Here is a 22,900-nt window from a genome sequence, read left to right on the forward strand (position 1 = left end):
CCCCGGCTCCCTATTCGTCGACCTCCCGCTCCAAATCGACCTTTTCCACCACCCAGAATCCAGGGACCCTACTCCGGTCCGGCTGCCACGGTGGTTCGGGTAACGGGGTGCACCCGTTGGTTGACCCCCGTCCGGCGGTGATGGACGACTTCAACGATGAAGGGGACGGCGCGGAGTTCAACGCCGGCGGATCCAGACTCCCCGCGGGCTTCACCGTCGGCGGATCCGGCAACCCCGCGGCCTTCAACGCCGACGGATACGGAGATGGCTCTTCGGGGTTGGACTTCGGCAACGTCCCCGTCTACGACGCCGGCCACCGCACGAGGAACTTGTTCTCCCTGGCGCCGCCGGGCTCAGGAACCGGTGCGTAGAACCCCTTCACCTCCGCGCCGCATCAGAGCTCGTCGTCCACCTTGCCCACCCAAGCCAGCTGGGTATGTCCGGCCTCAACCTCAATGCAACCTCCGGTTGGCCGCACATCAACGACTACGAAGGGATCCTTCGCTCCGATGACCAAGTGGGAGGAGGCGCCAGCAGCCGGGGCGGCCCTCCTGGCCGAGAGCCTTCCGGCAGCGGTGGCTAGGTCGCGGCTCCCTTGCCTCGTCAGCAGCGTCCTATGGCCAGGGTCCGCGGTTCCCGGCGTCGTGGCGTAGCTCAAGCACAGGACACCGACAACAATCCGGTACTTGTTCCCACTCCCTCTCTTTACTTCCATGATCTGGATATGTGGGTACGCGTACATTTTTCCCTGGTGTGCATGAAATGTATTGCTTAGTCATGGTTACTGTCAATAGGAGTTCATGCATTGCTTGTTCAATTACATTATGCACAGAATGAGCCAAGCAGAGCCAAGTGGACCAAAGAGGATACCCAGGTGTTTTGTGAGCTTTACTGCCAGCAAATTGAGTTGGGTAACTGCAAGAATGGCAACATGAGCAAGTGGGGCTGGAAAGATGTTCAGGAAAAGTTCCTAGCAGCGACTGGCAAGTTCCGGAATAGTGAGCAGTTTGGTTACAAGTACAGGCAGTTGAAGTTGCTTTGGCAGTTCATCCAAAATCTGCGGACAAAGTGCACAGGCTTGGGGCACAAAGAAGATGGCTCTGTGATTGCTAGTGATAAGTGGTGGCAGACCAATTGCAAGGTTAGTGATATGTGAACACCTCATATGTACTCGTTTCCTTTCTGTCCTAGCTACTGAATGTCTGTGTGTTGTTATTTGCAATGCAGGGGCACGCTGACTGGTATGATCTGAAGGATGGATGGCCAGAATACATTGATGAACTGGACCGCATGTTCTGTGGAGTAGCAGTGACTAGAGATACCTCCTTTGTTCCTGGGGTCAGCCGGCAGATCAACTTCATCAGCAGCGGCGAAGAAGATGATGCTGATGCTGACTGTGGCACCCCTCGGAGCTGTGCGACCCCAGTCAGCAGTGGGAGCAAGAGGAGCTCCAGCAGCATCCGCAGCACAGCTACAAGCCCTAGCAAGAAGAACAAGGGTGGTGCTGTTCGGAACATGAACATCAACATGACAAGGTTCAACTCCAGTTACGATCATAGGACATCAGTGATCCAAAGGGCCTTAGAGGATAAGATGAAGGAGGTTGAAGATCTGAAGGACAAGAAGAAGCAGCGACGGGATGCTAGGAAACAAGAACAGAAACTAGTTACAGATTCAGCGATAGAGCTTGGAGTGCACCTGATGGAAGGACAACTCTGGAATGGTGTCGTCAAGATCTTCATGCATGATGACCTACGCAATATCTTCCTGTGCACACCTGTTGAAGCAAGGCTGTCAATGATCAAGCAATATGCCTCTACGGTGTAAAACCAGACCCTATGTCTTTTGTGTGTGCTTGTCATGTCTTTTGTGTGCTTGTCATGACTTGTAGTTGAATTAAGTTGTGTTGGTATTGTTTATGTTGTGATGATGAACATATGATGAACTATGTTGGCAAGTGCTATATTAACAGCATGGTTGTTCAATTTAGAGCAGTTTGGTTATTATTTGTTAAAGTTATTGCCTCTGTCTTCGAACACGTGATGTTTCACTGAAGGTAGCAGCATTTAGTACTGTGGCTACCAATTGAATTCTACTAACTGTTGCTGTGTTTTTTTGGAATGCGCAGGATGTTGATGCTCATTTTGGTGCCCAAGTTGAAGCTTCAGTGGACGAGGAGGACGAGGAGAACCAGGAGGATGACGAGGACCAGGACGACGAGGAGAAGTTGCTGGACGAGTGGTGGGAACTATTCTGGACATTGGTGGTAGAAGACGATGATGAAGCACCATTTATCTATGGTACATATGGATATGCTATTCATATGGACAAGTATTGCAATAGAGGACCGTTTAGGAATCCACCATTGACTGGGGAGCAATGGGTAGTTAACAAGCTTGCCAATGAATCATCCTGCTGCACCATGTTTAGGATGACCCCACACATGTTTTATAGGCTGCATGACTTGTTGACATCTGTGTATGGACTGACAGCATCAAATAAATCTAGCACTATTGAGGCTCTAGGAATGTTCCTTTGGATATGTGGGGCACCACAATCTGTTAGGCAAGCAGAGGACAAATTTGAGAGATCACTAGCCACTGTGCATAGCCTATTCTACAAAGTCCTCAATTGTATGGTAGACCTATCCGCCGACATCATTATACCTAGGGACCCAGAGTTTAGAACAATGCATCCTAGGCTACAAAATAATCGGTTCTACCCTGAATTCAAGGGTTGCATAGGAGCAATAGATGGCACTCACATTCCTGTTGTTGTGCCAAGTGCAAAGTTTATGCAGCACATGTGTAGGAAGGGCAAGACAACCCAGAATGTCATGGCCGCTTGTGACTTGGATATGATCTTCACTTTTGTGCTTGCTAAGTGGCCTGGTTCAGTGCATGACATGAGGGTGTTTGACGATGCAATGACAACTTACAGTGACAAGTTCCCAAAGCCACCTAGAGGTACACACAACTGTTTGTAGGTCATTAGTGTTTTCTAATGCAACCATTGTAAACTTACAGGTACTTACTGCTGGTGTAGAGAAATACTACCTGGTGGACTCGGGGTATGCAAACCGCACCGGCTTCCTGGCTCCTTACCGGCAGACCAAGTATCACATCCAAGACTTTCAAAACGCGCCCGAACCACAAGGTATGAAGGAGATATTCAACTTTGCACATTCATCTCTTAGAAATGTGATCCAAAGGGCGTTTGGAGTGTTGAAAATGAAGTGGCGCATATTGTTGGACATCCCGGCCTATCCACCAGAAACACAAACACGGATTATATGTGCATGCATGGCGTTGCACAACTTCATTAGGATTAATGGTGACTTTGATAGTCACTTTGGTATAGTGGACAGCAACATTAACTATGTGCCTGTTGAAGGCACTCAGGATCAGCCGGAAACAGTGCCTGCACCGGAGAGTGCGGACATGGCAAGCATGAATGCATTCCGAGACATGCTTGCTGAACATTTGTTTGCTAGGTCTTGAATAATTTGTGTTTGAGGACATGTAATTGTTTATGTACTTTGTGATTAGGTGTAACAATTTTCGGTGTTGTGAATCTGTAATAATTTGTGGTGCACTTGAGAATATTTTCCTTGAAGTTTTGTTGTTGAAATAGCAATGAATTGTGTTGTCATTTGGCCTGGTTCAGTGCATTTTTTGGAGGACAACATGCATGTGAATTGCTGGTATAATGATGAAATAGTGCATGGTATAATGATGAAACAGTGTATTGCAAAGTTTAGGGACAACCAATTTTGGACCTCCAGAATTTGGCTGAGGGCCAAATTTCGGCTGCACAGTAACTCCCAAGTTGGGAGGTCCCAACTTGGGCAACTAAACATGGCCCTATGTTCAAAGTTTGACATTGCCTCATAAGCCACCTACTTAATTTTGTTGCAAATAGCCAGCTAGTGTGCGCAAATTTAATTGAAGCTACTCGAGTTTTCGCCAAGATAGAGCCACTACAAGCCGCGGTAGCATAGTCAAACTTTTCCAAATGCTTTTCATTTACTATTTTTGTTTAATTATTCTTGTACAAATAGTGAAACTCAGTGTGACATTAGTCTCTCACTAGCATTTCCTTTTTGAAATCTCAAAAAAAAAAGTCCAGATTATACTCTAGAAGTATCTAATTTCGGTAAAGATCACATTGGCAGCTCGCTATTTTTTTTAAAAACATATTAAATCGGTTCTGTTTGCGCACACTAGGTGGGTATTTGCAAAAAGATTAAGGAGGTGGTGGGTATTTGTAACAAGATGACTTCTGAGGGGGCAACCTGAAATGGTTTACCGGGGGTGTTTATGTACATTTTTATACTCCCTTCGTTTCAAGTTTACATGTTGTTTTGGCTCTTCCGGATGCATAATTTTTGCTATGCATCTAAATATACATTATGCCTAGATACAAAGCAATATCTATCAATGTAGAAAAGCCAAAACAATACACAATTTGAAATGGAGGAAGTATTATTTAATGATAGAAGATAAAAAATCCACCATGGCTTTTTAAAGAGAAAAGGAATATTGGCTCCACATATTTACAACGTTAGAATTATAATTATGAAAGTTACTTCCCTTTCCAAATCTAGGCCATTTTAGTTTTACCATGAATTAAACTTTTTAAACTTTAACCAAATTTATTAAAAAAAGTAAAAAAACCCAACATACTCCCTCAATTCCCATTTATAAGGCGTGATATGACTAGGTACCGTTATTGGAATTCACTTAAGAGAATCTTTAAATATTTTATTGGAATTCACCCCTAAGAGGATCTTTAAATATTTTATTGGAATTCACTCCTAAGAGAATGTTTTTTAGAAACCCAGTTAAATTTATAAATTTTAACTTAAGACAAAACTTAATTAACCTGTACATTTTGGAACAAACAGAGTACATGACCTAAATAACTACTAAAATTGTCTCGTAACCAATTTTTTTACATGTGCATGCTATTAACACCTCCCTCTCCGATGTTTATTTTTCATGACCCTTTTTTTTTACAAATATCAGTAATTCCAAAAGCTATCTCTTAGTTCGACAATAGTTTAGATACAATGTTTTGCAACAATTGGTTTTACATTCCAAACTTCACATAAGCCTTCCACTTTTGTTTATGAGTAGATTAGGTTGAAAATAATCTTAGTATATGCTTGAATAACTTTATAAGTTTTTTCATGAATTGTTGCACGAGATTCTTCTATGTTGGATTAGTAACTTTTTGAAAAAAAATCATGATTAAACAATATAAGGGTACGGAGTTCACTTAGTTTGAGAGCATTAGTTTATTTTAATTGTGCCCTTTTTTATTTCTAGTCATTCGGCCACGGTGAAAAAGTAGTTAGTCACAATTGAACTTAACTTAGTGGTAAACAACTGAGAGATCAATATGTTTTATTACATATAACTGAGTGAACCAATGACATTGAAGAGAAACATTAATTTCCTATTAAGTAAGTATCCTATACTTGATCGAGGACAAGCAAGCTTAAAGCATGAGAAGATTGTCGGTGCTCATTAATGACATGTAATCAAGTACCCGTTTCATTGGAATCAAGTACCCTGTTGGAAAATCATTAGAAATATGACATAAATAGTTCCCTTTTCAACTTAATTTGGGTACAGACTTTGGACAATGCATGGAGTCTACATGAGGAAGAGGAGCACCATTAGAGACCAAAATGTGGTGGGCTGATGGGCCTAGTCTACTTCTGCACCAAGACACATCCATATTGGATGAACTTTGATTCTTGGAAGCTTGGGGATGAAGGGTTTAGTGTTTCGGCAAGTCTAATTCAAGGGAAGCTCAAGATTGGAATGTCAAAGTTCTATAGTAGCGGGAGATCCTGCATAGGCCATATCTCCCACGTATGAACTCCAACTAGGGTGAATGTGATGTCTATATTTGTCAACTTAAAAAGTCCTACAACTTATGTATAGAAGCCTTAGGCATTTGAGGTTAGTAAGACCCCCAAAACCCTTGGGACAATCAGCCTAGTATCCATTACTTTTGGAGACTATATATATGATCCCCTCGGCTACAACCACAGATCATGCTACTAGAAATTGAAAAAAAAACAAAGGGACCAACATACCATAGGAAGCAGAGGGTTGCCGCAAGGCTTCACATTTGTGTCAAGGAGATGGCTTAGACAAGACCCGAGCCATCATGGCCTCCAAGTGTGACTAAGCCATGGTGGAAATCAAGAGCCAAGTAGGAGATCACTGTGGTATGTACTCAGACATGATGATCTAATATATTATTGCTTTAGTCACTGTCATCATATCTTTCAAAATTGTTAGCGATTCTTTACCTCCTTTTATGCTTTCTATTGTCATGGATGTGCCCATTCTAATTTCATGCATAGTTTTCTTATGTAATCATGGAGATTAGATCTAGCTCGTCGATCCTTCATGACAACAAGACACGCATAATGATATCTCTAGTGAGCCTATGTGGTCGTGACATTGGAACCTCTTGCACAGGACAACTATATAGTGATAGGATTTGGGTCTAGTAGAGTATTAAGTAATCAGGGAGTAAGGTAGTTTAAAGATGCTTTGGATGATGCATGTACTTCCTCATAGGCTAGAAATATAATGAGAAGGCATTTGGTTCTTATGTTCTCTCTTGTATTTACGTGGTTGTGTTCTATTCATGCCCACAATGTTTATCTTATGTTGAATTTAGTGTTATATGCAACTTATGCTTTATATGGTAGGATTAGATTCATTTAGTTATATAGAAAATCTTAGTGAGTTTGGTTCTGATCCTTTAACTCAATAAAACTTTAGAGAATACTAAGGGAAAAGCTACAATGTCACCACTCACTCGCATTTACAAAACATGTGCACAAGAGGCATCAATATCCTCCATATTCATGTCATTCTACTCGTTGAGATTTGCCTCTGGCTCGACCTAAGGTATCATCGCTTCCTCCATTTCATGGTTTGCAGTGAGAGGCCCTCCAGATGTGTTGGTCATTCAGATCATTATGAGACAAGGGTGGTGAAGAATGCAACAAGGGTGAATCATGCAGAGGGAATTGTGACAAAATGGGAGGTAATAAATGAAGTGAGAAGGGTGAAGCATGTTGCAAGGTAGAGAATTATAAGAAAAAAAAACTGTGAATGGATGGCCCATTCATAAAAGAGCCTACAACTATATTAAAAAACCAATCCATTTTACTAAACATCCTTGTCCCAATATTTTCTCATCTTGTAGCAGACGTTATTTGCAGGAATCAATGGTAATGTAACATTTTTTATACAATTTTCATGTGCTATAAAATCGACTTTGGAATAGTAGAATTGCAAATCTGTTACAGGTGAGGCCTACATGCCCAACATGAATTTCAGCCCTAATGAGTAACTAAGGTAGATCTGCATATTATTTAAAGTATTGTAAGCATGAATTACAAACTAAGTTCAAGCTATAACTTCACTAAAATATTCTAATAAATTTACAATAAATCTAAAAACAAAATGATCAAGTTAATGCAACCTTATTTTTGAAAAGTTTCGAATATGAGAAAAAATGAGTTGTTTGACTAACACTTAAGCACAAGTTCTTAATTAATCTTTGAGATTAACATAATTTTTAAAATTTTTAGTTATTTTTGACTGATTAGTCGATTGCTATACCTTTGTCTGACTATCTACAATTTTTTTATGTTTTGTACTAGAATATCATGTACTTAAGTATTCATAAGACAATGACTATATTTAGCTGTGCTTGTTTTAATGCAGCTCAGGGTGTATTATTGCTATTTTACTTGTTTAAGCACTCTATGCTTATGCTTCTTTTCACCATGATATAGTTGAACTGTGGACCTATGGAATGTTTTAATAAATGGTACAAGTGTGATCATGTGGTTGTTGATTTTTGTTCAATATTTAAAGAAATATTCGTGACTAAAATTGTTCGAACCTGACTTGTGTCATATTTGATACGCATTTATTTGTATTCATAACTGAGGCAATCCACATTTGTATTTATATCTGACATGATCTGTGTCCAACTTCCACTCCAAAAAGAAAATGTGAAATCTAATACATGGTCAGCGACATCTATATATTCATATCTTATTGGAATTCACCCAAAGACGATGTATGATAAATCAAGAGATATGACATGGTATTATATTTATTTTTTCAGCAAGACACATGGTATTTTGTTCACATATACTAAAGAAAAAATTATGGTTGGAACATGGAACTTATAAAGCTATTTAACTCTTTCTGGGATGAAATATTGCTTCAAACAATATCCAAGAAAGAAGCCAATAAAATATGAATTGCAAATGAGAAGTATAGTGTCTTAATACACATTTAGGCTTCGCTATCACTCCGACCTAAAATGGTTGTGTTGGCTATGGCATTCTTCACCAGCTAATGTGAATTTAATAGGCCATTGTATTGCAATGGTACCTTGTACGTGTTACTTCAATTCTATTGGTTGGTTTAGTAGGAGCATGCTCACAAAAGAAATAATTAGAAACAAAACTTTTAACTGGAGCAGGTAAGTTAACTCAACTTTGAGAACATATATAGTAGCATTAGCATACATTCTCTCTTTAAGAAGGTATGACATAACTAACAATTATAATGAAAACTGAAAACTGACACACTACTGATGCTTTGTTCAACACAAACTTTGTTCTGCATCATAACCAAATGAGGATACAAGTTCTCTTCTCCCTTTTGCACTTGAGATAAATTAGTCACCTATTTCTCCAACACGAGATACACGCCAAAACCTCCATGGTGCCACGGCAATTAGATCCTGTTAATCACAATGCAAATGTTCAGAACAATGAAATCCTTAGAGATACGACGTGGTGGAATAACTTGCTATATATATGGTTGGTCAACTTGGATCTACAGATGGATGGGGAAAGGGGAAAAATTACTTCTCTTGAGTCCAGACATGCAAATTTCGGATGTAATAAATGAAGCAGACAAGCTCAATGTAGGAACTCTAACTAAGAAAGTTCTGGAGGTTTTATGTGGAATAAAATAGTACATTGCATCTAGTTGTTTTTATTGTGTCAAATATCTGTATCATGCTTGAATACTATTAATACTAATACAGAAACAACTCTATTCGGATTTAAACATCAAAGCATATGTTTCCTACAACTACGTGCATGTTAACTTGAGCAAGCTGACAGTACTATTTGCAGATTTTGTGAAATGAAACATCCGCAACAAAATCTGATGTTACTAGCAAAAAAATTACCTTCATCCGCAACAAAAGGCATATGAAATAGTGGATGATAATAACATTATTTGCGTAAAAAATTAACTTAGAAACCAGTGAATGATAATTTCAGGAATAATTCTGCGCTTTGGGGCAAAACCAAGAGTGGTGCATCAAGCAAGCTGATAAAGGCAAAGAGACATATGGTTCGTCAAATGAGGCTTGATGGATAGTGCATGGCGTCGGCTAATCTATTAGGAGATATGGTATGATGAAAGAAACCTTACTTCTTCCTGCAAAATACTTGGGAATTTTATCTTGCAAAAATAAAAATAGCTTAGCTCCTCAATGATATTGATGAATTCCTACCAAAGCCATACGTTGATATCTTTGAAAACCTTATTCATATGCTACTTATTTTTGCATTGAGCTCTGTCAAACTGTTTGTGACCCTTGAAAAGTTCTAGTCATGCTTTCATGATCAAGGTCATGTACACCCCACATATACTCATGCTAACTTCTACACTGGAAGTTACGTAAAAACATGCCTTCCATCCACACAAAAATATTCCATTCCTTTAACATGACTCTTTATATTCATTATGCAAAAGGGTATGGGCTATGCAAAAAGAAAAAAGAAAAAAGAAAAAGAAAAGATATCAATGCTCAAAAGCATAAAAAAAAAGAAAGAGAAGAAAAAAAAAGAAAGGTAGCCCATATCCCAAAAGGAAAGTAAAAGAGAGAGTTATGCAAAAAAGGAATTCAAATAAATTCCACCAAGAAATTCCACACAAATGCACATCTTGATTTGATTGTATGACTTGTTTCTTTCCTTGGTTCCGGTTTTTGATTTTGCGAAATATGCAATACAAGTCTGCTTATTTTTCATCCCCTGTCCTGAGCTCAAAAAAAACCTTATTAGAAATAGGGGGAAAAGAGGTAGCCCAATGCATTGGTAAAGAACCATACATATTGAGCGATCTGAGAGAATTATTTGAGGAGCACGGTTATATTTTGGTTTAAAAATCCTTAAAAAACCCAAGCTATTTGAGCAGGAGAAGTAAAGTTGGTTTGATTCATGAACTTAGTCGACATTCCACTCCACCCTTATGTGGATGAGGAAGGAACAAAAGGCAGCAGCTTTGGTATTTATTTCACGCAAGTGCGGATGACGGTGCCAGCAGCTGCTTGCATACTTGCTATTGCTTGACACACGGTTGGAGTTGTGGCATAGAAATCAGTGGTGCTTGGATGGCAAGTAGTGTGGTGTACAACCTTAAAGCGGCAGTGAGTCACGTTGGTGTAACAAAACAGTATATGGGCTGGAAGATTGATATGTTTATAGAGGCTTCTTATTATCTTTCCACATAGTCACCGACGTCAAAGTAAAATGAGAAAGGATAACAAGCCAATAGTGATTGGATTTACTTGAGTAGAAGCTCGAAGAAACATCAAGCAACAACAGAAAAGTCAAAGTATCGAGCCCATAGAGTAATAAAACAGATTGTATCGGCTAGAAGATTCAGACCGTTGGACTTACAAAAGTTCGAAGCATAACATTCGTACTCCGAATTGGGGGCATATGTTGGCCAGCAAAATAAGGTAATCTGAAGTAAGGGAAGATAATCAGCCACTAGCATACGTCTGCGGGAGTCACAGGCAACAAGAGGAACCAAGCCAATGATTTTGTTTGTATGACGTACGGAGGCCTGCAAGTAGACGTACGGAGTTGCATGGATACATGCGGAGACGGGTGCTGCGTGCGTCATGAGGATTATTTGCATGCGTACAGATGTTAGACTGCATGCAAGGTAATTAAAGAAAGGACGATGGCTGGATTGATTAATTAAGATGGAAAGGGCAGTACTCGCATGCGAAGGCCGGAGAAAGCTTTATTAGCAAGGATTCTACATAAGGAAAATTAGAATGCATGTATCTTAATATTTCCTTTTAGGGAAGTCTTGTACGAGTCATTATCCTAGCTGATTAGGAGTCATTAATCCACGGTATAAATATGTAACCCCTAGCCATTGTAAAGGATTATCTATCAATCAATCAATACAACCTTTCGATGCCATGCCGTCAAAATCCTAGGAGTAAGAGTAGAGTAATTTCGACGAGTTCCTTCCTGCGCGCACAGCTGTATTGGCTTTGATCTTAGGCGAGCTTGTAAGTACCGTCACCCGATCATTACGACCTCTAACTTTCTAAGTTAAGTCTTATATTTTGATATTCGGTTTGTGTGGCTAGTTATCAAATTATCTTATTGCAGGTAGAACTTTCTAGGCTTTGTCCAATATTTTGCTTGTCTTCGACGGTTGCTCACAGTTATCGAGTTGTTTGGTTTTATTAAGTTGCATCGTATCGATCTCTTAGTTTTATCAAGCTCTCACAATTATCGAACGGTTTAGATCTGGTTAGGTTGTTTTCATCAGCTCCCTTGTCCTGTTTAAATGTTCACAGTTATCTGATTGTATCGGTTGGTAGATCTTGCATGCTTTTATTGCTTTATATATGCTAGGTTCGATAGATCTTTACTCCTGCCCCTCGTATTGCTAACCGTCAAGCCATTGATGTCAGTACGTTACTGTCGAGAACCGATGCATCGGCTGGGTATCATCCAGATCTCAGGGAAGCATGACGATGTCATTAACCCGATAGGGGTGCATATGAGGCTTTGTTGCCGTGAGCTTGTCTGATTAGGTTAATGGGCCGAAATTAATGCACTCTCACCGTGTTACCATGTCTAAGTTCAATTACATGGTCATAACATTGATTCGATTTTGTTAGCCTAATTAGTTCGTAAGCGATAGGCAAGAGGTCCTTACTGCTATGTTCTAATCTTTTAGATTAATAGATTGATGTCAATGCCCTCTCATTTATGTTACCTTGTCTAAGTTCAATTACACTTATCAAGATATTGACTAGATCTGTTAATCTATTTGATGTGCGTATGGTTAGCAAGGGCTCCTCTCATGGCTATTATTTTACAATACTTTATATTAACCCGTTGGCTCATATAGCCGATGACACATGCCATTAATACTTTTTTATTTATACCACATGACTATATTGAATATCTCTCTATCGTGGTGTTTATTCTAAGAACATCTACCCATGAGTTCGAAAGGCTTCGCCGCCGATCGACTCAGGAATTTAATATTTACCTTGTCAATTTTCATGTCAAATTGATTGGCACGCCTTGCACCACTCGTGAGCCGATTTGGAGCCTGCACTGGAGTTAAGCAGATCTCCCAGGTCCTCCGTGTTGTTCAACGCAGAAGCCTACATTCCATATTTTGCGTCAACACGCTCTTGGCACGTCCAGTGGGACCCATTCATAAAATCTAAAGGCAATCAAGCTGCAGCATGGGGGCATATCAAAGTATAACATTAACGCTGAAAGCCGATTCGGATGAAGCCTGGTGTGGAGAAGCATCGGCCAGATAAGAGGAAATCAGGAGAATCGCTTTTATGAGACACGAAAGGATGGATTTCAGAGGAGAGTTGCTCAAGTGCAGAGGCTAAGAGCTTGTTTGGTTCCCATCTCCTGAAAGTTTTAGGAGCTTTCAGAAGGCTGCTAGAACCTCCTAAAAATATGTTTGGTTCCACCTCCTAAAATTGACTAAAAGCGATAAATACACTGCCAAAAAGACTTCTTTACCCCTCCTTCTACCACTTGACGAGTCCACCTCCCGGCGCCATCTCCACTGCCTCCTCCCCCACCACTTCCTCTGCTTACCCCACGCCGCCGCCTCCGTCGCCGCCTTGGCCGCCTCCCCTTCCTCCTTTGGCGGCAAGCGGGCCGCCCCACCCATTCCTAGCACCGACGATGCGGTCCTCCCGTGGGAGAGGGACGACGAGGTAGAGGAAGGACCACCGCGGCCGGCCCCGCGGCGGCTGGCAGCGCGGAGGGTGAGAAGGAGCACTGTCGTGATCCGTGGCTCTCAGATCCGCGGCGGCGGGGATGGGGGTGGCAGGGATCTAGCGCCAGAGCGCGTCTCCCCCTCTACCCCCCGTTGATCCGGCGAGCCAAGGAGGAGGGTGCCTCCGCCTCGGCCCCGAGCTCGGTGCCGCCGTAGGCCTCCTCCTCCTCCTCGAGCTCGGTGTTGTCGTCGCCGCAGGCCTCCCCCTCCTCAAGCTCGGTGTCGATGACCACGCCGGGACCACACCTCGCCGACGACGGCGTTGATCTCTGGCGACCCCCGTTGTTCATCAGGAAGATGCAGTTCAGTGGCGGTGGGGCACGGGCGGCGGCGGGGCCGGCGGATCCGGCGGTGGAGCACGGGCGCCGGCAGCCATGTCGCGAGGGAGCTCCGGTGGCGGAGCACGATCGGCGGCCCCGTTCCCCCGCCACTCCCTGCCACCCGTGCTCCGCCGCGGGGTTGGAAAGCGTGCAGTCGGGAGGGGCAGTGGGAGTCCAGATGGACTCTAGGAGCTTTTAGGAGGGGGTTCACCTCCTAAAACTTTTGGCCCCTCCTAAAATTTTTAGAAGCTTTTAGGAGGTGGTGTTTGGTTCTTTAGTCATATTCTATCCAGATTTTAGCTCCTAAAAATTTTAGGAGGGTTAACCAAACAGGACCTAATTGTTGTTTGGCTCAGCCAATGGCAGTTGGGGCCTTGGGGGACAGCTGAGTAGTTTCCTTTAATTGATAAGATTCTGCTGGGGTGCTCTACACGCTTTTGGCCATGAAGGAGTTGGTGACCTTTATAAATTAGTGTTGCCTTGCACTACAATAAATCAACTCATCAACCGATTGGTCACTAGTGCTGGAGTTGAGCCGATAGGAAGGCATAAATGAACTCATCCTAGGTTCCCACAATTGCTTTGTTGCTTATCCATATACTTCCCCTTCGACAACGATGCGGACACAACGTCGAGCATGGCCACGGAGATGGTGATGAAGCTGGGCATCACGGACCACGAGTGACTCACGTCGTGTCGCCGAGATGATCGACAGCGAAGTCGGCGTGCTGTTGCCGCATTGGAGGCTGAATCCCGGCATGGATGACAACAGCCTCTTTCTTTCTCCTTCACATCATCAAAAATCCTACGCAGCATTGTATGAAACGACTCTGGAGCCGAACTAATGACCGATGTTTTTGGGTTATCGGTTAAATCGGTTCTTGTTGGTCAATTATGCCCAGCGCTAACATGGTCAGGTTCCTCATTTGTGTGATTAGGGGAGCAGCGGCGATTCCAGCGGCCACAAATCTCATCCGTGGCTCGGTGGTCTGTTTTGCGGTTTGACTCTACTCCCCAGCCCGGGCCGCCCCCAACCCCAAATTGACCAAACCCCCCGAAAAACCCAAACCCCACCCCAAGAGCCCAAAGCCAGCGGCCAGCCAGCCGAAGGGGGAAGGGGATGCAGCAACCGATGCCCATGCAGCCGCAGCCGCCGGCGATGACCCCGGCCGCCGGAATCACCACCGAGCAGATCCAAAAGGTGCCTCCTTTCGCCACCCCTTTCCCCCCAATACCCGTTTCTTGGTGTGCGGGTTCGTTCGCGCGCCCTCTTCGTGTCGGGGTTTCTTGGGGAGCATTTTCGGGTCAAAGATTGGATGCTTTTGGGGGCCTTAATCGGATGGGTTTAGTTCTGTATGCGCTCGGATCGATTAATGGTGATTTGGATTGGTGGATTAGGAAAGACGCTGTTTTTTTTTAAAAGGAAGATTTATTGGTGGATTTGACTGGCTTGTCTGAAGCAGGCTGACTTCTTTTAACCGATTGGGTATTAGTGTTATGATCTTGCGGTCGAACATGAATCCAGATGTTTGGTTCATAATATATTTGCCTTATTATGCTTGCGGCTAACCTAGGTTTACCACAGAAAGAAGTGGACCATGGGTCTGTTCTCATAATAGGAGCTGATCTCATAATAGGAGCTATTATTAAAGCAGGGATTGGCAACTTCTGAATATAGCATTATTTTGATAATAATGGGATTTGCATCCTTACTTCGAGCACAGCCTCATGTCATATTGCTTCCAACAGAACCTGACTTTGTTTTCCATATGTGCTCTACGGCGTTGACCTCATATTTGCCTTTCTTAAGCATTTAGTTCCCACACATTGGTATTATAATTTCTTGGTGTTATGATGGAAAATTCCATGGTGCATCAGCTCCATGTAGAGAATCAATGACAGTGTTGTGGATTATATGTTCCAATTTTATTTTGACAGGTTTAACTGAAGTTTAATAAGTAATAGTAGAGATATGAGTTTATGATTGACCTACCTTCCACCTGTAATTAGCAGTAATTCATTTCTGGGAAGTCCCAATATGACTTCCTTTTCGGAAATCTCATGGTTGAGGGTTATCATTCTTATTTTCAGTCTTCATATTGGGCTTCAGTTAAAAAAGGAAAACTGCCAGCGTTGTTAAATTTGGACCTGATCTGTTTCAACCACCATAGCAATGGTCCTGTCTTTATGTAGCCCACAGGACCAAGCATTTGTCCTTCAAGAACATTGTCATACCCTTGAACCCAACTTATCTTTAACACTTTACACCTACCATCAAGCTATATGTTTCTTGTTCTCTTATTATTTGGGGATTCAATTGTTTCATAAATATACTCTGATGGTTTACAGTGTCCATGTGTTCTCACAGAACTGCCTTGTCTATCATATTGCAATGTCACAGTTAACGCGTTATCCTTTTTCGGGAATAACTGGCCCTTTTAACGATTTTGTGTATGGTCTGTTGCAAATTTCCAGCCTTCCTTATTGATCCTGTTTCTTTCTGCAGTATCTGGATGAGAATAAGCAGCTTATTTTGGCTATATTGGAAAATCAGAACCTGGGAAAGTTGGCAGAATGTGCCCAGTATGTAACTTGTTCAATCTTGCTCTCTTGTTTTTCTATTTGATATGATCGTTCATTGAACTAAACGATGATGTTTCCTGTTTAGTTGCTTATCCTCGCGTTAATTGAACTATGTTATAAGCATGCATTCTTTTTATTGTTACCTTTCTCTGATGTCTGTTGATTCTAAACATTTCTTGTTACTAATATGTTATACGATAACGGGCTAGTAATAGCGTATGTTGTAACTTTGTTATGTCATGTAATGGAAAATGAGCAACTAAAAACTCAAAACTGCAGCGATGTATGTTACATTTTTAGCCAGGAATATCTCATATCAACTATTGTTTTATTTGGTACCCTTGCTGGCTACTTTTTTGGTTGCCAAAAACTAGCTGTCTGGCAACCTTGCATGATTCCACAAGAATTTCGTTGCGCATGTGGGCAAGCCAAATTGGCTCTCCCACATGGGTAAGGTATGCTAGCTTTTTCTTTTGGGGAAATGGGTATGCTAGCTTGTGCTGTCCCATCTAAGACAACCTCCTGCCTAATTGACAATATGCTGAATTTATGATCCCTTCCTAATCGATGTCCTCCCTGCTGGATCGATCAACTCAAGGTACGAACCAGGTCCTTCATATTCGGATTGAGCTCCCCTGCTAAATCAATTTCTTTCCCTCCCGGATGGTGCCTGGCCATGGAAATCATGAAAATCAAAGGCTGGTAGCTCGAATTGAATTCTGGCTATGTGAATCGACCCCTTCCCCTCTGGTGACGTGCCTGGCATGGCTGTTGTATTTGCCTGGAGTTGGATCTGTCTGAATTTAGATGTATGGGACTGGGACAAAGGGGATGGGGGAGCTGACATAGCTAATGAACCAAAATCCACACCCTTTCCTTTCCTTGTTCAGCCAGGCTGTGAAATTCTTGCTGGCTAGCCTCAGTTGGGAAATAAACCATGGATACCCTATGTCCCTCCTATGGTGTATCTATCCTTATCGATGAAAAGTAGGAGACACTTACTGCTCATGATTACAAATAGAAAAAAAAATAGCACACACCTTGGAAGAAAAAGCATAGCTCGCACCTTCCTGTTCTAGATGTAGAAGATGAGTTCTGACCAGTGCTATCCACTGATCACAAATACAATGTTGTAGGTCCAGCCATGTGGTGGGGACGATAATGTCTCCAGTTCCACTTTTCCCTCCGCTACCCCTGCATGAGAGATTACATCAAGGATTATACAAAAATCATTACACATAAAAGAACTTATAAGCTCATTATAATGAATTTTAGCAGCACCATGTATCCCCTATAATGTCACTGCTTTCATTAATAAAACAGTCAGCGCTCCTCTTGGCATTCTTTTGTGAAAGATGAGTTATTACCTGCGCCTTTTTTGAAGCGAGGCTCTTCACATGTTCATTGCTAATAATAGAAATAAGAATATCCTAGTTTTCTACATTGCACGAATATGTTCTCAAAGCAACTACCATATATGCAAAGAGACCAAAAATATAGAACATGAACTTGTATGCTGGCAAAGGAAGGCTATTATTGTATACTACTCCCTCTGTCCCAAATTATAGGTCGTTTTGACTTTTTAAGATTCATAGATTTTTCTATGCACTTAGATATACTCTATGTCTAGATGCATAGCAAAAACTATGAATCTAGAAAAGCCAAAACAACCTACAATTTGGGACGGAGGGAGTACGAGTAATATGACCATATAGGATTGTAGGATGCATAATTGACTAATATTCTGTTGTCATAAACTCAAGATGATGCAGTTATATTACCTGACAAGAATGATTTTATCAATTTGTGGTATTGCTTTTTCTGAAAAAATCCTAACGAATGCCCCATTATATTTTACACTTGAAAATCTTGATTTTTTTAATGTAAAGCCTTTGTTATATTCTATAGATATTATTAATATGAATGATTGACAGAACATATGTGCTATGGAGTATTATTGTGTGATACAGCATATCATTCATTATGCATTCCATAACGCATCTAGATGGGTTGCCACATGACAATATTTCGTTTTAGCTGTACCAAAGTAGCAAGGCATGTACTGAAACCATAAAAACATTCAACTTCTTACTAGCAGCACTCTTTTGTACCTAGGTTGCCTCCTGGTGTGGGTTGATGTTTTGCTTAATGTGATGTGGTCTAAACTTTGTCATCTATGTGCTTGTTTTTGTGAGCTTTTGTTGGCTGGTGGTTAGTAGAGTTGTGTTGTAGACTTGCTGAGAACCATAAGTTCTCAAAGAGGCATGACACAAAACCTATATATAAAGACCATGTTTATTTAAGCTGGTATGCCAAGGGGATCTCTTTTGCTTTCTACGGAAAAAAAAAAGCCAGACCAAGCCCTTGGCTGAAACACTAAAAGCATCACACATATTCTGCAGAGCATACGCAATGCTGCTATTGAGAACCTATATATATATATATATATATATATATATATATATAATATACCCTCCATGGTCGTATGATGTTTCCATCTCTGACATCTCTTTTTGGTAGTTTGCACAATAATTTTCAACTTTCCAAATCAGCCTTCACAAATAAAATTGAAGTCTCACCAAATCACCCTTCACAAATAAATAGTCACACAAGGACACTGCAATAGAATAAATGCAAATTCTATGATTTATGTTAAGCAGAGGATTATTTCCTTTGCATACGTGCTTTTAACTAACATCGTCTTCAGCATGTGTAATTCTGCCAGCAAAATAGCGATGCACACAGTTTGCTGTAACTAAAATCTAATCTGCAAACACATACATTTTGAATAAATCAAGTTCATGTAATTATTTTGAATAAATCAAGTTCATGTAATTATTTTGAATAAATCAAGTTCATGTAATTATTTTGAATAAATCAAGTTCATGTAATTATTTTGAATAAATCAAGTTCATGTAATTATTAATACAGTATTGCTCCTCTTTGACTGTCTAGGCGTTTTGCACTGCCAATTACCATATTTCTGTGAGCATATCTTGTACAATCTCTAATGTGGCATCATTGCTACTAGCATGCATGCCTTCCCTGTATCATGTATGCCATATAGACAGAATTATTAGCACAATGTCTAATCACATTGCAATTTTGTTTTCAGTTTCCTGGAGGTAATTACTTTTCATCTTGCAATAGTTGTGCCATTGGTAGCGTTATCTTATTAGCTGTGGCAAAGCATGTGTGAGAGTTTTTCTAATCTACTTTCTGTTATATACATTTAGTATGTAAATGCATCTAACAAGTTCTCACTCAAGCACTTTCTTGTTATGTAAATATGACTACAACTGTACTGAAATGGATGCTGTTTAATAGTAAATTTATTTTCCACGAAACTTTCAGGTATCAAACACAGCTTCAGAAGAATCTCTTGTATCTTGCTGCAATCGCAGATGCCCAGCCACAGACTGCTGTAAGCCGCCCTCAGGTTTGTCTTTTACCAGACCTAGCTGTGCACATATCCTTTGTGCTCTTTACTCTCATGCCAATTTTTGCAAACAGATGGCGCCACCTGGTGCATCACCTGGGGTAGGGCAATACATGTCACAGGTTCCTATGTTCCCTCCGAGGACACCTTTGACACCACAGCAGATGCAGGAGCAGCAACTGCAGCAGCAGCAGGCCCAGTTGCTAAATTTCAGTGGCCAAATGGTTGGGAGGCCTGGCATGGTCAATGGCATGCCTCAGGGCCTGCAGGTTCATCAAACTCAGACACCAGCAGCAGTGAGCAAGCTAGATGCTGGTGGCGCCGCCTCGGAGCCTTCTGGAACTGAGAGCCACAGGAGCACTGGTGGAGATAATGATGGTGGGAGCGACTAGGCTTTGAAGTCCTACAAAACTTACGAGCTAGCGTTCTAGGCCGCGAAATATGCATGTATACTACCGATGAACGAAGAGAGGATCATTCCTGTGCCCTTCAATGATAAGTGGCCGCGATCTTCGCATGGATGATGATCAGTAGTTGTCACGTTTTCCCTCTGTTGTCAGTCTGTAGAACAGACGTAGATTGTTGTGACCCTTATTTGCTTGCTGTTATCACGCTGTACTGTCGTAGGCTGGTAGCTATCTGCCAGAATATTGTCTTCAGGAGCTGGGTTCAGTTACGAGTTGTTATAAAACTTTCATCTCTTCAGGTAGTTGAATTCAGTTACGAATTATGTTAGACGAAAGTTGATCTGCAAAACAGAAACTGCCCGAGTTCCCCTTGTGCTGTGAATCTGTGATCTAGAGTCTCAAAGTTTCCTAGAGTTTGAAATTTACCTGCATTTCTTTAATCATGCCTCTTGATTGAGTCATTATTTTCCTGTTCTGTTCTCTAAGGCCTGCCTGAAGCGATTATTACTGAACAGAATATCAACTAGGAAGCCTACATACTTGGGACTTGTATGCACTCCCGTGTTCCAAAATGTATATTAGCATCTATATAATACTAAATAATGTATTATCAAGACATTACGGCGGTGGACTAGCAGAAATGTCCGTGCGTTACTACGAGTTCTTAGCAGAAATGTTCGTACGTTGCTATGGGTTCTTACTTGCTCTCACGTTATTATTAGCTTGTTTCTAATATGTTGGCTTCGCTTCACAATACGTTGACTTCACTTCATAATACGTTGGTGTGTTGTTCCTAGTAGTCCTCTCTTTACAAGTATAGTAGTAGAAGATATTTGTGGGTGGTTTGATGCCATCTGCTTATTACATGGGATCCACACATGGAACTTGTGCGTTCCGATGGAAGCGAGGGTAGGCACAGCTCTGAGTCACTTACCGCTGTTTCCCATTGCCGCGGTAGAAGGTGACCTATGATGGAAGCGGTGTCAAGATGTATGATGACGATGATGGCGCAACCGTTGCTGGGCTCCGTAAATAGAAACAAAGGTAAGGATGGGAATGATTAAGTTTGAAGGCTGTATTTTTTTAATACAAACTTTTGCATACGATCTCGGATGAATACAAACTTTATATCAAAATTGTAGAGCTTGATGAGATCTTAAACTTTGTAATTGACAGCTTTTTCATTCGAGATCGTTTAGTAGTCCAAAAATGTGTTATAAGTTCATAGAAGAAACAGATTTGCCATAGTAGAATACAAGAGAAGTGACTATGTAAAAATAAAAGGACAGATTTAGGTAGGTAAAGGAAAGAAAAAACTTTAGATCAAAGACTGGAGCACAACTCGTTTCAGACAAAGATGCAAGTATTAAATCTAAGAGTAATGCTAGGCTAAAAAAGAGCAAGGTTGAGCGCCTGACGAATCTGCACAGAAAAAAGCAGAGCAGGTTGAATGCTAGTATGCAATGCACCATAGACTTCAAGAGTCAGCGAATATAAAAGGCTAGTCTATCATCAACAAAGATAGATATATCCATATATATAACACTTAGGAATATATAGTAGGGGTTGAAAAAATCGTACCATTCAAAGTTCCGTTCACCTTGTATATATGTTTAGCCTAGTCTTTGTGTAGGATAAGCTCAAGATCTAATCAAATATGATCAACACAGTAAAGCAAGCCCAACACCACAGAAGTGCATATCAGTTATACCGATACGATTAATGTTTTTGTTAGAATTAATCATCCTAAGCATTATCAGTCCTAATTCCCCCTATAGCCGCGGTAAGTATTAAGTTTCACGGAATCAAGCCCAGCTAGAATGTACATCAAGTATGACTTCAGAAGAAGGTCTGGTCACAAGATTACAAACCTCATACTCTCTGATATTATACTTAAACAAAATAGATAAGCTTAACTAGTTTGAATAGTTAGCAGGAAATTGATCCTTGTAAAAAAATAAACAGTTCAGAGAGAAATTTAAGAAGCTAGCCAGATAGGTTGCACAAGTCAAAATCTGTTAGGGCCTCTAACCTCTATTGGATGAAACCTGAAAAGTTGTCTTCGAAGCATATACAAATTCTTTGAAATGGCTCAGCACTTATTCTAGCAGAGAAGGCAACAGCATAGAAATATGGTAACAAAGGCAATGGCATAAGGCCTGTTTGGAGTCGCTTATTTCCCGCTTATTGGTGAAAATAAGCGATAAACCCACCCAAACGCCTCGCTTATTCCCCGCTTGTCACGTAAGCCGCTTAGTGGAAAATCTGGAATTGAACTAGCAGGCCGCTTATCTCGTACGTGGCTCTGGGTACGCTTCTGGGGCAAGCGGACCGTTTTTTCGCAGTACCCTCGGCCACCGACGCCACCGAGCCTCCCGCAACCGCCGCCACACCCGTCCGCTCCAGATCCCGCCGCCGCTGCCGCCGCTCGGGTCGCTCGGGCCGCTTCCAGATCACCACCGCCGGGCTCGGCCCCCGCCGCCGGACGCCCCTGCCGCCTGGGCTCGGGCCCCGCCTCCGGTCGCGCCGCCCGGGCTCGGATCCCGCCGCCGGCCGCCCGTGCCGCCCTTGCTCGGCCCCCGCCGCCGGCCGCTCGTGCTGCGCTCGGCCCCCAACGCCGGCCGCCCGTGCCGCCTGCGCTGGGCCCCCGCCGCCGGCCGCCCGTGCTGCGCTCGGCTCCGCCGCCGGCAGCCCGGCCCGCCTGCGCTGGGCCCCCGCTGCCGGCCGCCTGTGCTGCGTTGGTCCCTGCCGCCGGCCGCCCGTGAGGCGCCTGTCGCCAGGACTGAAGTGTTGAGGGATGTCCAGCTCCAGCTCATGGAGATGAGAACGCCGCCGTGAGCAGCGTGGTGAGCGGCCACACGGCGCGCCTCGCCCGCCCCTTCTCCGGAGACCCGGGCGGCGCACGCTCGTATGCGCGGAGGCAGCGGAAGAGGAGGAGCAGGGCGAGGTACGAGCCGACGACAAAGAGGACGGAGGCGGGGTCGCCCCTGGCGCTGTAGATGGCGAGGC

The 22,900-nt window shown here is 42.4% G+C and overlaps 1 protein-coding gene across 1 annotated transcript; it reads left to right on the forward strand.

Moving 5' to 3' along the window:
- Positions 1-14,479: 14,479 nt before the first annotated feature.
- Positions 14,480-20,273, forward strand: LOC101780109 (GRF1-interacting factor 2). Its single transcript, XM_004962900.3, has 4 exons — positions 14,480-14,663; positions 15,969-16,045; positions 19,400-19,484; positions 19,559-20,273. The coding sequence occupies exons 1-4, from the start codon at positions 14,583-14,585 to the stop codon at positions 19,874-19,876; spliced, it is 561 nt and encodes a 186-aa protein (XP_004962957.1). The 5' UTR covers positions 14,480-14,582; the 3' UTR covers positions 19,877-20,273.
- The last annotated feature ends 2,627 nt before the right edge of the window (positions 20,274-22,900 follow it).

This window comes from Setaria italica, chromosome III (genome assembly GCF_000263155.2).
Source record: "Setaria italica strain Yugu1 chromosome III, Setaria_italica_v2.0, whole genome shotgun sequence".
NCBI lineage: Eukaryota > Viridiplantae > Streptophyta > Magnoliopsida > Poales > Poaceae > Setaria > Setaria italica.

What these genes read in the sequence shown, in the direction of transcription:
- LOC101780109 (XM_004962900.3), top strand. Translation starts at nt 14,583, where the DNA reads ATGCAGCAACCGATGCCCATGCAGCCGCAGCCGCCGGCGATGACCCCG. An exon ending in CCACCGAGCAGATCCAAAAG is followed by an intron (nt 14,664 to 15,968) that starts GTGCCTCCTTTC and finishes TTCTTTCTGCAG; the next exon opens with TATCTGGATGAGAATAAGCA. An exon ending in AAGTTGGCAGAATGTGCCCA is followed by an intron (nt 16,046 to 19,399) that starts GTATGTAACTTG and finishes CGAAACTTTCAG; the next exon opens with GTATCAAACACAGCTTCAGA.